Source organism: Heptranchias perlo, unplaced genomic scaffold, assembly GCF_035084215.1.
Source record: "Heptranchias perlo isolate sHepPer1 unplaced genomic scaffold, sHepPer1.hap1 HAP1_SCAFFOLD_64, whole genome shotgun sequence".
In the NCBI taxonomy this organism is placed as follows: domain Eukaryota; kingdom Metazoa; phylum Chordata; class Chondrichthyes; order Hexanchiformes; family Hexanchidae; genus Heptranchias; species Heptranchias perlo.
Genome location: NW_027139666.1, coordinates 4,120,666 through 4,135,164, shown reverse-complemented (window position 1 = coordinate 4,135,164; position 14,499 = coordinate 4,120,666). Strand labels below are relative to the sequence as shown.

The 14,499-nt window shown below is 43.7% G+C and overlaps 2 protein-coding genes across 2 annotated transcripts; both read right to left on the bottom strand.

The window, feature by feature from the left end:
• Positions 1–5,294: 5,294 nt before the first annotated feature.
• Positions 5,295–5,606, bottom strand: LOC137317996 (histone H4). The gene has a single exon (XM_067980983.1). It carries the CDS (start codon positions 5,604–5,606, stop codon positions 5,295–5,297), a length of 312 nt encoding a protein of 103 aa, XP_067837084.1.
• A 3,017-nt stretch (positions 5,607–8,623) lies between these two features.
• LOC137318019 (histone H2B 1/2-like) lies at positions 8,624–9,077 on the bottom strand. Its single transcript, XM_067981004.1, has one exon. The coding sequence runs from the start codon at positions 9,075–9,077 to the stop codon at positions 8,703–8,705; it is 375 nt and encodes a 124-aa protein (XP_067837105.1). The 3' UTR covers positions 8,624–8,702.
• Between the last annotated feature and the right edge of the window lie 5,422 nt (positions 9,078–14,499).

The window sequence follows — 14,499 nt, the reverse complement described above, 5'->3', positions numbered from 1 at the left end:
CAATACATGCCTTATTCATTCGAATAGTGCATCATTCGGATACAAATTGCAAGTCCAAAACTCATGTACAATATCAGATTGAGAAATGCTGTGACAGTATAACCTGAGAAACACATTAGATACCAGTTTATAATATACTCATGTTAAGAGATTTAATTGTAAACAATTTTACAACACCAAGTTATAGTCCAGCAATTTTATTTTAAATTCACAAGCTTTCGGAGATTTTCTCCTTCCTCAGGCAAATGTTTCAAGATCTCCTTGAAGCCTACGCATTTATACATATTGAACAATAATAAATGGTGTTTACAGACTGCCCCTGCAACTGCCCGTTGCCAAGGCAATCACCGTGTTCAGACAGAGAGGTGTTACCTGCAGAACCTCCGAATACACATTCAATAAAAAAACAAACAGGGAAAAAAAAACAGAGAAAAAAAAACACAGAGAGAGGCAGAAACATCCGGAAGGCAGAGAGAGCCAGCAAATGACCCATTATATTAAAAACAGATAACATTTGTTCGCTGGTGGGGTAACGTGTAGCGTGACATGAACCCAAGATCCCGGTTGAGGCCGTCCTCATGGGTGCGGAACTTGGCTATCAATTTCTGCTCGACGATTTTGCGTTGTCGTGTGTCTCGAAGGCCGCCTTGGAGTACGCTTACCCGAAGGTCGGTGGATGAATGTCCATGACTGCTGAAGTGTTCCCCGACTGGGAGGGAACCCTCCTGTTTGGCGATTGTTGCGCGGTGTCCGTTCATCCGTTGTCGCAGCGTCTGCATGGTCTCGCCAATGTACCATGCTCTGGGGCATCCTTTCCTGCAACGTATGAGGTAGACAACGTTGGCTGAGTCACAGGAGTATGAACCATGCACCTGGTGGGTGGTGTCATCTCGTGTGATGGTGGTATCTGTGTCGATGATCTGGCATGTCTTGCAGAGGTTACCGTGGCAGGGTTGTGTGGCGTCGTGGACGCTGTTCTCTTGAAAGCTAGGTAGTTTGCTGCGAACGATGGTCTGTTTGAGGTTGGGTGGCTGTTTAAAGGCGAGTAGTGGAGGTGTGGGGATGGCCATAGCGAGGTGTTTGTCCTCATTGATGACATGTTGAAGGCTGCGGAGAACATGGCGTAGTTTCTCCGCTCCGGGGAAGTACTGGACGACAAAAGGTACTCTGTTGGTTGCGTCCCGTGTTAGTCTCCTGAGGAGGTCTATGCGATTTTTTGCTGTGGCCCGTCGGAACTGTCGATCGATGAGTCGAGCGTCATATCCCGTTCTTAGTTTCTTTCTTGGACACACGAATCTCCATCAAAGACGGGCACCTCAGCACCTCACTCTACCGCAAGCCCACGGACAACCTCACGATGCTCCACTTTTCCAGCTTCCACCCTAACCACGTCAAAGAGGCCATCCCCTATGGACAGGCCCTGCGAATACACAGGGTCTGCTCAGACGAGGAGGAACGCGATGGACACCTACAGACGCTGAAAGACGCCCTAGTAAGAACGGGATATGACGCTCGACTCATCGATCGACAGTTCCGACGGGCCACAGCAAAAAATCGCATAGACCTCCTCAGGAGACTAACACGGGACGCAACCAACAGAGTACCCTTTGTCGTCCAGTACTTCCCCGGAGCGGAGAAACTACGCCATGTTCTCCGCAGCCTTCAACATGTCATCAATGAGGACAAACACCTCGCTATGGCCATCCCCACACCTCCACTACTCGCCTTTAAACAGCCACCCAACCTCAAACAGACCATCGTTCGCAGCAAACTACCTAGCTTTCAAGAGAACAGCGTCCACGACGCCACACAACCCTGCCACGGTAACCTCTGCAAGACATGCCAGATCATCGACACAGATACCACCATCACACGAGATGACACCACCCACCAGGTGCATGGTTCATACTCCTGTGACTCAGCCAACGTTGTCTACCTCATACGTTGCAGGAAAGGATGCCCCAGAGCATGGTACATTGGCGAGACCATGCAGACGCTGCGACAACGGATGAACGGACACCGCGCAACAATCGCCAAACAGGAGGGTTCCCTCCCAGTCGGGGAACACTTCAGCAGTCATGGACATTCATCCACCGACCTTCGGGTAAGCGTACTCCAAGGCGGCCTTCGAGACACACGACAACGCAAAATCGTCGAGCAGAAATTGATAGCCAAGTTCCGCACCCATGAGGACGGCCTCAACCGGGATCTTGGGTTCATGTCACGCTACACGTTACCCCACCAGCGAACAAATGTTATCTGTTTTTAATATAATGGGTCATTTGCTGGCTCTCTCTGCCTTCCGGATGTTTCTGCCTCTCTCTGTGTTTTTTTTTCTCTGTTTTTTTTTCCCTGTTTGTTTTTTTATTGAATGTGTATTCGGAGGTTCTGCAGGTAACACCTCTCTGTCTGAACACGGTGATTGCCTTGGCAACGGGCAGTTGCAGGGGCAGTCTGTAAACACCATTTATTATTGTTCAATATGTATAAATGCGTAGGCTTCAAGGAGATCTTGAAACATTTGCCTGAGGAAGGAGAAAATCTCCGAAAGCTTGTGAATTTAAAATAAAATTGCTGGACTATAACTTGGTGTTGTAAAATTGTTTACAATTGTCAACCCCAGTCCATCACCGGCATCTCCACATCAAGAGATTTAATGACACAGTATCACAGACACACAAGTCCAAAAATCATACAAAACAAAAATTAAAGATGCAGTATCAATTCATTTCGTGCAGACTGATCTGCACATTATATACCAATTCAAAAATGTCAGTTTGAAAGATACATTATCATTATCATTCACAATATTACTCAGAGATACAGATTTAATAGTTGTCCAAAAAGCACACAAATTATCTGATTTAAACCTCCAGCATCAAATCCTAAAGTGTATCCATATTGATAAAAACTATTTAAACATTAAGATATTAAAGCTACAATATTGAACACCATAATGTAATCTGAGAGAATAAATATAGACACAGAATGAATCTCACACTCAGATACAATACAGAGACTGACATGCAGAAGGAATCCGAAACTCACATACAGTACTGGAGACTGACAGATACAGAGTGAATCCCACACTCACACACAGTACCAGAGACTGACAGATACAGAATAAATCACTCACTCACACACAGTACCAGAGACTGACAGATACAGAATGTATCCCACATTCACACACAGTACCAGAGACTACAAATACAGAATGCACCCCACACTCACACACAGGACAAGAGACTGACAGATTTAGATTGAATCCTACATTCAAATACAGTACCAGAGACTGACAGATACAGAATGAATCCCACACTCACACACAGGCCAAGAGACTGACAGATACAGAATGAATCCTACATTCAAATGCAGTACCAGAGACTGACAGATACAGAATGAATCCCACACTCACACATAGTACCAGAGACTGACAGATACCGGATGATTCCCACACTCACACACAGTACCAGAGACTGACAGATACAGAATGAATCCCACACTCGCACACAGTTCCAGAGACTGACAGATCTCGAATGAATCCCACACTCACACACAGTACCCGAGACTGACAGATACAGAATGAATCCCACACTCACACACAGTACTGGAGACTGACAGATACAGAATAAATCCCACACTCACACACAGTACCAGAGACTGATAGATACAGAATGAATCCCACACTCACACACAGTACTAGAGACTGATAGATACAGAATGAATCCCACACTCACACACAGTACTAGAGACTGATAGATACAGAATGAATCCCACACTCACAAACATTACTAGAGACTGAAAGATACAGAATGAATCCCACACTCACAAACAGTACTAGAGACTGATAGATACAGAATGAATCCCACACTCACATACAGTACCAGAGACTGACAGATTCAGAATGAATCCGACTCACATACGGGACCAGAGACTGACAGATACAGAGTTGCTGCTTTACTCGGTCATCATCCTTTGAATCTGGTGGATAAATTGAAAGAAAGTCAGTGAAACTACTCCATTTTAATGTTTGTCTCTGTCGAATTTACTGCCCAATAAAGTGAACACGGGGCCGGGGTCCGTTCAATTCCCTTTTGCTTTGCTCTCGCTCTCATTCAGATTTACACCGCCCCCGGTTTTCCCGTGAACCACCACTTTCAGGGCTATGAATCAGAATTCAGTTCCTTCCTCTTTCTCACTGTGGAGCCAATCTCTGAAATAATTAATTACTGATCTTAATATCCCGCATATTAGCAGCACGTTCCCCGCAGTGTAACAATCCAGAATGAACGATTGGAGAAAAGAATTGGCTCATTTTCAGGCTTCGTCCATGATTCCGTTTTCAGGACACACGGTTCCTGTTCAGTCCCTGCAACGGAATCAATTGATAGCCTGGAATTTGTTATTTTTACAGGTAGAAGTGAAATTTGTCCATATCAGCAATCTATGATTGGGATTATATTCCGCAAGTTATAGACAATGTGTTTTTGAAACAGCGCTCGGAATTTGGGACGTGTAATACGGAATAACATTATTACAAAGAGATTTTAAGTCTTTGTGTAAAAACGACATGTCCGAGTAATTCACTTATTTCATACACTGAAATTGGCGGCTTTTTTCAAATTTAAAAAAATCGGTCAATTGTGGCCAACAATTTGCTCCGTTTTCTTATTGTCGTCTCTCCGATTGGTTAAGGAAATTAGTTTTCAAGCAAAGCAACCAATGAGAGGTAGCCTCTATTTCCAGCGGGCTTTGCCAGTTGGGCCTGTTGTAATTCCAGGTCCCCAATGACTGAGCTCAAACGGTTCAATTTCACAAACCCTCTCAGTATCAGTGTCAGAAACAACCGTCAGAGGGAAAATCCATATCACAAGCTGGGCCCTTATCACAGCGGCTCAGCTCAACCTGTTCTCCCATGGAAACCCCCGGTCCCACATCACAATATCTGACTGATAAATAGAACCAAAACAGAGCGAATGGAGTGAAGGAACATTTCAGCGAGGTGGGGGGGGGGGGGGGGGGGGGGAATTCAGCTCCGGGTAAACTCACTTGTAACGTTCCCTGGACAATTCAGTGCACTCAATAAGGGAAAGTTCCCTCTCAGTAACCGGTGCAGCTCGCCGCCGATCCCACCTCACCGTACTGTGTGTCACAGAAAACTCTTTAATTGTAAAACTATTCCCGAGCCCCATATAACCCCGCACCAGTTCCCAGGTCAGTGCTCTCTCTGTGAGGCGGTGGGCGGCTCTTAGAAGAGCCTTTGGTTTGTGTCCGGTTAGAAAGGGTCGAGTCGTTCAGCCGCCGAATCCATAGAGAGTGCGGCCCTGCCGTTTCAGAGCGTACACCACATCCATGGCAGTGACCGTCTTGCGCTTGGCGTGTTCAGTGTAGGTGACCGCGTCCCTGATCACATTCTCCAGGAAAACCTTCAGCACCCCGCGGGTTTCCTCGTAGATCAGACCCGAGATCCGCTTGACACCGCCACGGCGAGCCAGGCGGCGGATGGCTGGTTTGGTGATCCCCTGGATGTTATCACGAAGCACTTTCCGGTGCCGCTTGGCTCCGCCTTTGCCCAGTCCTTTGCCTCCTTTACCTCTGCCAGACATGATGATTCTTCACTCAGATCGCTGCTGAATGAAAGACTCTCGCCTTTCTTCTGTATTTATAAAGCCCGCCCCGACCTGGTTGAGAAATGCACATTATCGGAGAGTCCGGGGAGGAGTGTTTGAATGAAAGACAGAGCATGAAGTGCGGGAGAGGAGGAGACTGGCTCAGAATGACGGACAAGCGGACGTGCAACTTCAAGCTCCGCCTCCAGGAATTAGTTACCGTCCTTTATAAAATTTTCACCAGCATCAAATAGGAAATACAAATTCAGAGACAATCCTTACAGACTCCGGCTTGATATTCAAGGGTTTCCAGAAAAAAAGGCGGAATATATAATTTAAATTCAATAAATGAGGCACACTACAGTTCCAACACAATCACTTTCATAATAAAATCAATCAATGCCGCTACGGAACCGTTGGAAGAGGGATAGTTTTAGTTTCAGATTTGTAGCTGACAGGAGGCGCCCAATAGTTTAATAAACATCAATCGGTGTGGAAGGCAATCTGTACCTTTCCGTGCTTGGGTCAGTTTGGGACTGGATGGAATCAGGCACTGGGATGAATGGAGAATGATCCTGTGTGGGGACTGGGTAGATTCAGGTCCTGGGATGGACAGAGACAGTTACTGTGTGGGTACAATGCGTTTATTGGAGCTGAAGTCATTGGGAACTGGACAGAATCAGGGAACGGAATGGACAGACCCAGGTCCTGTATGGGGACTGCATGGATTCAGGGACCAGGATGGACAGACCCAGGTCCTGTATGGGGACTGGATAGATTCAGATATTGGATGGACAGACCCAGGTCCTGTGTGGGGACTGGATAGATTCAGGTATTGGATGGACAGACCCAGGTCCTGTGTGTGGACTGCATATATTCAGGGACCGGGATGGACAGAGACAGTTCCTGTGTGGGTAAAATGAGTTTAATTAGAGCTGAGGTCATTGAGGACTGGATAGATTCAGGGACCGGAATGGATGGAGATTGGTCATGTGTGGCTATTATGAATTGAATTAGAGCTGGAGTCAGTGTGAAATTGGATAGATTCAGGGACCGGGATGGACAGACCCAGGTCCTGTGTGGGGACTGGATAGATTCAGTGGTCGGGATGGACAGACCCAGGTCCTGTTTGGGGACTGGATCGATTCAGGGACCGGGATGGACAGAGACTTGACCCTGGCCACTGTGTGAGCCGGAATATGACCGTTCGCAACCTTTGTGTCCTATCTGACCCGGAGATGAGCATCCGACCACATATCCGCTCCATCACCAAGACCTAATTCCACCTTTGAAACATCGCGCGTCTCCGCCCCTTCCTTCAGCTGATCTGGTGCTGAAACACTCATCCATTCCCTTGTTACCTCCAGACTTGGCTATTCCAATGCTCTCCTGGTCAGCCTCCGATCTTCCACGCTCTGTAAACATGAACTCCTACAAATCTCCGTTGCCCTATTCTAACTCCCTCCAACTCCCGTTCACCTGTCACCCTTGTGTTCGGTGACTTACATTGGCTCCCATTCCTTCAACCGCTATAGTGATGTAATATATCAACGTAGACCGGGGATAACTGTGATCAATAGGTCAGTCTCTTCAGACAGTAACCAGCCCTTTCACAGATACAGTGGGTGGCTCTGAAAAGAGCCTTTGGGTTGATCAGATTAAATCTTGGCCGATTTACTTGCTCTTGGAGCTCACATTGCTGGTTTTCTTCGGCAGCAGCACGGCCTGGATATTCGGCAGCACCCCGCCCTGAGCGATGGTCACCCGTCCCAGCAGCTTGTTGAGCTCCTCGTCGTTGCGGATGGCCAGCTGCAGGTGTCTGGGGATGATGCGGGTCTTCTTATTATCGCGGGCCGCGTTGCCGGCCAGCTCGAGGATTTCAGCCGTCAGATACTCGAGCACAACAGCCAGATAGACCGGGGCTCCGGCACCCACACGTTCAGCATAGTTCCCCTTTCGCAGGAGCCTGTGAACACGACCCACAGGGAACTGCAGTCCGGCCCGGGATGAGCGAGACTTGGCCTTGGCCCGAGCTTTCCCGCCGGTTTTTCCTCTTCCAGACATTTCCACAATCTCACAAACACTTTCACAAAGAATGAAGAAATCCTCCCGCACTCGCCCTTCTTATACCTTCTGGAGGTATAAAGTGGGGGCACTTGTAATTGGTCAATCTGTTGTCAATCTCATTGGTTTAGCGAACAGCCCAATCAGAGAGCTGTTTTATTCGCCAATCAATAGCCGGCAATGAGAAAAGGGCGGAAAATACCGAACTGAACCGTTTTTTTTGAAATTTGAAAATCCCGCCAAAATATTTGTAACACAAGAAGCGGATTTAGTAAATAATGTCGCCTTAAGACAAAGATTAAAAAATCTCTCTCCTTTTACTCTGTTATTGCACATTTCCCGTCACAACTTCCAGAATCTTTTACAATCCGTTTAAAATCCGTCTCCCTTCACCGTTCGCTTTCAATCTGGCGGGAGTAAAGTAACATTTTGTAACGGGACAGATTCCAGCTCAATCTTTGTAAAAGTAACAAACCACAGATTGTGGATTGATCCCTGTTCACAGGAGCTGCAGCGCGATCGAAACCGGAGCCGAGACTCCTGGTGTAAGAAGTCGAACAGTGACAGAGCCTTTCGACTTTTCTGTACTCGGTGTGACGTCCCTTTCAGGGTTGCTGCATTTCAAAGGATTGCGGTTCTCAAAGTGATATTCCCGAATAATGAACAAACAAACGTGAAAAGGAGAAAGAAATGAAGTCTAATCCATCGCCTTAAGACGGCAATGAAGGGGCAGACGCGGGGGAAGGGGCGGAATATGAACGGGAATGAGAGGATCAGGGACACGTTTTTGGTTATTGGAACTAAACAGAAAGCGACACATAGATTATTATACCTGGCAGTGATTATGAGAATCTTCCAGATTTCAAGAGAAATTAGAAAAGCACAAGAGTTATAGAGAGACAGTTAGTATCAAACTATCTACAGTAAAATGATTCCATACAGAGGGGTCGGCACAGCGTCTTCAGAGAGACTGTGGGTGGCTCTTAAAAGAGCCTTTGTGTTTATTTTTTTTCAGTTGATTGTGGAGTTTTACTTGGAGCTGGTGTACTTGGTCACCGCCTTTGTCCCTTCCGACACGGCGTGTTTGGCCAGTTCTCCGGGCAGCAACAGGCGCACAGCGGTCTGGATCTCCCGGGAGCTGATGGTGTGGCGTTTATTATAATGGGCCAGGCGGGAAGCCTCACCCGCGATGCGCTCGAAAATATCGTTCACAAAGGAGTTCATGATGCTCATGGCCTTTGAGGAGATGCCGGTGTCGGGGTGAACCTGCTTCATCACTTTGTAGACGTAGATGGAGTAACTCTCCTTCCTCGACTTTCTCCGCTTCTTGCCGCCCTTGGCTGGTGCTTTACTCAAGGTTTTCTTGGCGCCCTTCTTGGGAGCTGCTTTCTTGTCCTCAGGCATCTCAAAACTCAATTTCAGACCCAGAAATGACACAAATCCACTCCGAGCTCGGATTAAATAGGCAGCCCCACAACCCTATGCTAATAAGGGATGGTGGAAGGCAATGATTGTGATTGGGACATTGGGAGTGATAAACGTCACCTTTTCCTTTCACTCTCTCATAGGTTTCTTCAGATATCCAATCAGATTCAGTATCTGCCACCAATCACAAACACGCTCACACTTCACGTTCTCCGGTTTCAGCAATTTGTTCCGAACTGTTGCAGTTCTGCTTCCGGCCAGTAGATGTCCCCAAACCCCGGGTCATTGAAGTTTGCAGATGAGAGAGGGACAGAAGATAAACTCATTCTTCACATTATATTGCACGAGTGGGATTCAGAGAAACTGGGAATGGAGAAAATTTTGTTGGAGCAAACATTTGTTGTAATGTCGTGTGAAATGCTTGTAATTATTTAGTGGGTATAGCCTATTCTGAGGAAGAATGTAACAAAATTCAAGAAGACTTTAATAAACTTGCTGAAAGGCGGTGTAAATGGCCATTGAATTTCCATATAGAAAGTTGTGACGTGATGCATTTTGCTCGGGTGAATAAGGAGGCCACACACTGCTTGGAAAATAAGAGTCTAAATGGGGTCGAAGAGCAAAGGGATTTAGGGGTACAGATTGACAAATCATTAAAGTAGCAACTCAGGTTGATAATGTCATAGAAAACAAACACAGAGGTTTATTTCTAATGGAACAGAATTGAAAAGGAGATACGTTCTGTTGAACTGTAAATTAAACTGTCAAACCTTCTGTCAAACTATTAAACCTTCCCTTTCTGAAATCCGTGCTGACTATTCTTTATTATATATTCGGTTTCTAGATGTTTATCTACTGCATCATTGAGTAAAGAATTCCATGATCATCCCCACCACCGACCTTTCGTTAACTGGTCTATAGTTCCCTGCACTTGTTCTATCTCCTGTTTTAAAATATAACAATCCCATTAGCTGTCATCCAGTCCTTTGGCACTATTCCACTTTGTGATGATTTTGTCTATATATGTAACAGTGCCTCTGCTATCTCTTCCCTTGCTTCATTTAATATGCACGGATACAATCCATCAGGACCAGTTTAACCACCCTTTCTAACTTAAATGTCTTGATATCTTTATTGACCTCTTCCTTTAATATCATGTTCACCCTGTTAATCTCCCGGGTAAATACTGAGCAAAGTAATAATTCAATATTTCTGCCATTTCGCTGACGTTACCTGTGAGTTTATCTTGTGCATCCCTCAGTGGCACTCAAACTATTCTGATTTTCATTTTGTTATTTTTGTGTCTGTCGAATAATTTATTATTTCTTTTCATATTCCTTGATAATTTGATTTCGTGGTTCCTGTTTTCTTCCGTAATTGTTTTTGTGACTTCTTCCGAACCTCTTCCTATTTGCTTTTGTCATCCTTTTATTTAATATCTATGAATGAGAAATTCCACCAGCTTGTTGTGTCTGATCAGGGGCTGATGTTTGGGAACGATTTATTGTCTGTGATTAAAGTACCAAAAACCCAAAGGGCGCAATTCAGTGTGAAACTCCACAGAAACACTCGACTTCTCTCTCCTCGTGAAATAAGGTGCTATAATGGTGAGTTTTGCTGCCTTCCAAACAGTTAATTCCAACAGGTTTGAATCCCAGCACGCTGAATTCAGAAACACCAAGACTGGAATCAAATTTGATGATGTTCAGAGGGATAGTGTTTCCAAAACACAAACGGGTCTAATTTATATTAATTTTTTTTTAAATATTCATTTATTTCCCCCACAACGGTGAATTTAACTTTGTTCCTTTGTATTATTATTTCTCCTGATCTGTACGGTGGATACAGGACACAATTGCCCGGATTCAGTGAAATTAATTGATTTTCTGAAGTTTTTCCCTCTGCAGATTCCAGTTCCTTATTTAAATTATGTCGGATTAACCTTTCTGATCTATAGAAGGGTCATTGACCTGAACCGTTAACCCGAGCTTCCCTTCTCCACAGATGCTGCCGGACCTGCTGAGTCTTTCCAGCATTTTCGGTTTTAATTTTTTCTATGTTTTATCCCTTTCACTTTTGACGGTCATTGGAACTTCCAGATTTGCGCTCAGTTTTTATTTGTGTTTCAGTTCGGTTTATCTGAATTAATATAAATCGTGTCCTGAGAAATCAGACAGAAATATTGAGCAATGTGGAGTGAAATATAATGGGGCAACTTTCGAATAAGCAAAACAAGAACTTTATTATGAATCAATTGTCTTCATTTTCACTGACAAAATATGAAAAAATACGAGAGCAGAAGTTAGAGAGAGAAACTATTTCCTCCCATTTTACATTGTCCTGAATCTGGATCAACGACAGATGATGTGAATTTGTTCCACTCTGTTACAGTTCTCCCTTACAGCCAGTAGATGTCAGATTGTATGTGAGTTTGGGATTCATTCTCTGTCAGTTTCTGGGACTGTCTGTGAGTGTGAGATTCATTCTGTGTCTGTCAGTCTCTGGTACTGTGTGCGTGTATGTGTGTGTGTGGGATTTATTCTTTATCTGTCAGTCTCTGGTGCTTTATGTGAATGTAGGATTCATTCTATTCTTGTCAGTCTCTGGTACTGCGTGTGAGTGTGGGATTCATTCTGTAACTCCGTCTCTGGGACAAAGTGCAAGTCTGGATTCGTTCTGTATTCTTATTTCATGTTACAGTATATTGCTTGAAACTGTATGTTTAATTCGTTAATGGATGCACAATCTTTTGTCCAGCATTAATTTGTAATTATGGATATACTTTTGGATTTTGTTTTAATCAAACAACGTGTGTGAGTTTTGATGTAGGATTACACTTTAATCTCTGAAGACTATTGTAAATGATAATTTACATTTCATCTTTTACTGTGAAATTATTGGACTGGTATTTCTTGTGCAGCTCAGTCTGCGCTAATGGAATTGATACTGTATCTTTCAGTCTGATTCTGTGTAATATATTTAGATTAGTCTGTAAGGTGTAGCTCAGTCAGCTATAATGGAATTGATACAGTAACAGACTTAAAGATGAAGTATGAGGTTTTTGAACTGGTATGGAATGTGTAGCTCAGTCTGTACAAATCAAATTGATACTGGGGCTCAATCAGCTATAATAAGAATGATACTGTATCTTTCAGTCCGATACCGTGTGAGGTTTTTGGACTGGTATGTAATGTGTAGCTTAGTCTGCACTAATGGAATTGATGCTGTACCTTTTATTCTGCTACTGTGTAATATATTTAGACTGGTGTGGAAGGTGTAGCTCAGTCTGCACTAATGGGATTGATACTGTATCTTTCAGCATGGCCAAGAATGTGATTTTTGGACTGGTAGGTAATGTGTAGCTCAGTTTGCAGTAAAGGAATTGTTACTGTATCTTTCAGTAGGATACACTATGCAAATTTTGGACTATATATAATGTGTAACTCAGCCTGCACTAATGCAATTGATAAAGTATCTTTCAGTCTGACACTGTATGAGATTTATGGGTTGTATGTAATTTGTTGCTCATTCAGCATTGATGGAATTGATTCGTTTTCTGTCAATCTGACACTGTGATTTTTTTTGTTCTAGTATGCAATGTGTGGTTCAGTCAACACTAATGGAATTGATGCTGTACATTTCAGCATGAGCTTGAAGTGATTTTTGGACTGATATGTAATGTGTAGTTCAGTCTGTCCGAATGGAATTGACACTCTAGCTTTCAGTCAGACACTGAGAGAGATTTTTGGACTGGTTTGTAATGTGTGGCTTAGTCAACACTAATAGGATTCATACTGTATATTTCAGTACGACACTGCATGCGAATTTTGGACTGTATATAATGTGTAGCTCAGTCTGCAATAATGGAATTGATACTGTATCTTTCAGTCTGATGCTGCGGAATATATTTAGACTGGTGTGTAATGTGTAACTCATTCTGCACTAATGGGATTGATACTGCATCATTCGGTATGACCCTGAATCTGTTTTTTGAACTGGTATATAATGTGTAGCTCAGTCTGCTGTAATGGAATTCATACTGTGCCTTTCAGTTTGAATCTGAATGTGATTTTTGGACTGGTATATAATGTGTAGCTCAATCTGCACGAATGGGATGATACTGCATCTTTCAGTCTCATACTGTGAGAGATTTTTGTACTGGTATGTAATGTCTACGTCAGTCTGTACTAATCAAATCAATACTATATCTTTCAGTTTTATACTGTATGAGAATTTTGGACTGGTATCTAACGTGTACCTCAATCTGCAGTAAAGGAATTAAAACTGTACATTTCATTCTGACACCATGAGCTTTTTGAACATATATGTGAGTCAAATATGGGTAACATTTGAATTGGTATCTAATTTGTATCTCAGGGTGCACTATTGGCATGAATACTGCACCTTTAAACTCAAAATGTGTGTGAATTGAGGGCTGGTATTTAATTTTAATCTTGGAGTACGCTATTGTTATTCACTCTGTATCTATCAATCAGTACCATGTGTCAGTTCTATCTGGTATTTAATTTGTAGCTAAGCCTGAAATAATGTGAGAATTGAAACAGTGCCTTTCAATCTGAAACTGGGTGTGATTTTGGACTGGGAATTATTTATTTGCCATTCAGCGGTACTGAGTCATTGTGAAATAGAAATTCCGTCTGTCTCTCCTGCTCTGTTTGACTGTTGGATTGGGATCAGTGTGGTATTGACCATTTCTGCTATCTGAGAATGTGGAACTGATGACCTGTCTGTGTCTCTATGCTCTGAGTGTTAATGTACATACTGTGTGTGAGAAGGAGCTGGCTGCACTGACTGCTCCTTGTGCCTCGGGTGGAGTAAACATCACACTGATTCTGGGTCCTTCAACGAATTGACTGATGGAAAAAAAACTGTCTCTTGTAACTCAAGAACAGGTGAGGTAGAAAAAACCAAAAGTGATCAATTGAATCTCTCTGTTAATAATCATTGTAATATCCACAAAGGAAAAACAGCGATACAAACAGTGTCAGTGTCTGATTCCACTGCAGTACTGCAGCACTCAGCTTCTGCACACCAGGTGTGTTGGGCAATTTTACAATTTAGTGACATCCAGACACAACCCAACCCCTGCACTGATCCATGAATGGGTCTACCCGATTGGGCAGGGACCTTTGTACATATCAGATTTCTACTCCCCTTTCTCATGGGACTAACCGTTCAACCGAAACAAAACAGCCGCTGTTTAAAATGTGACCTTCACACTTCTCACCTGATGCCTGCAATAGATGCTCTTTGTATAACTCCCCATATCCTTACTGTCCGGCTCTGTTTACTGTTCAATAACAAACACTAAAGGTTAATGGGCAGGTTTAAAAAATCAGATTTAGTACCTGCCACCAATCACAAACACGCTCACACTGCA

Bases quoted from the DNA above. Each gene is read 5' to 3' on its own strand.
- LOC137317996 (XM_067980983.1), bottom strand. From the start codon at position 5,606: ATGTCTGGCAGAGGTAAAGGAGGCAAAGGACTGGGCAAAGGCGGAGCC.
- LOC137318019 (XM_067981004.1), bottom strand. From the start codon at position 9,077: ATGCCTGAGGACAAGAAAGCAGCTCCCAAGAAGGGCGCCAAGAAAACC.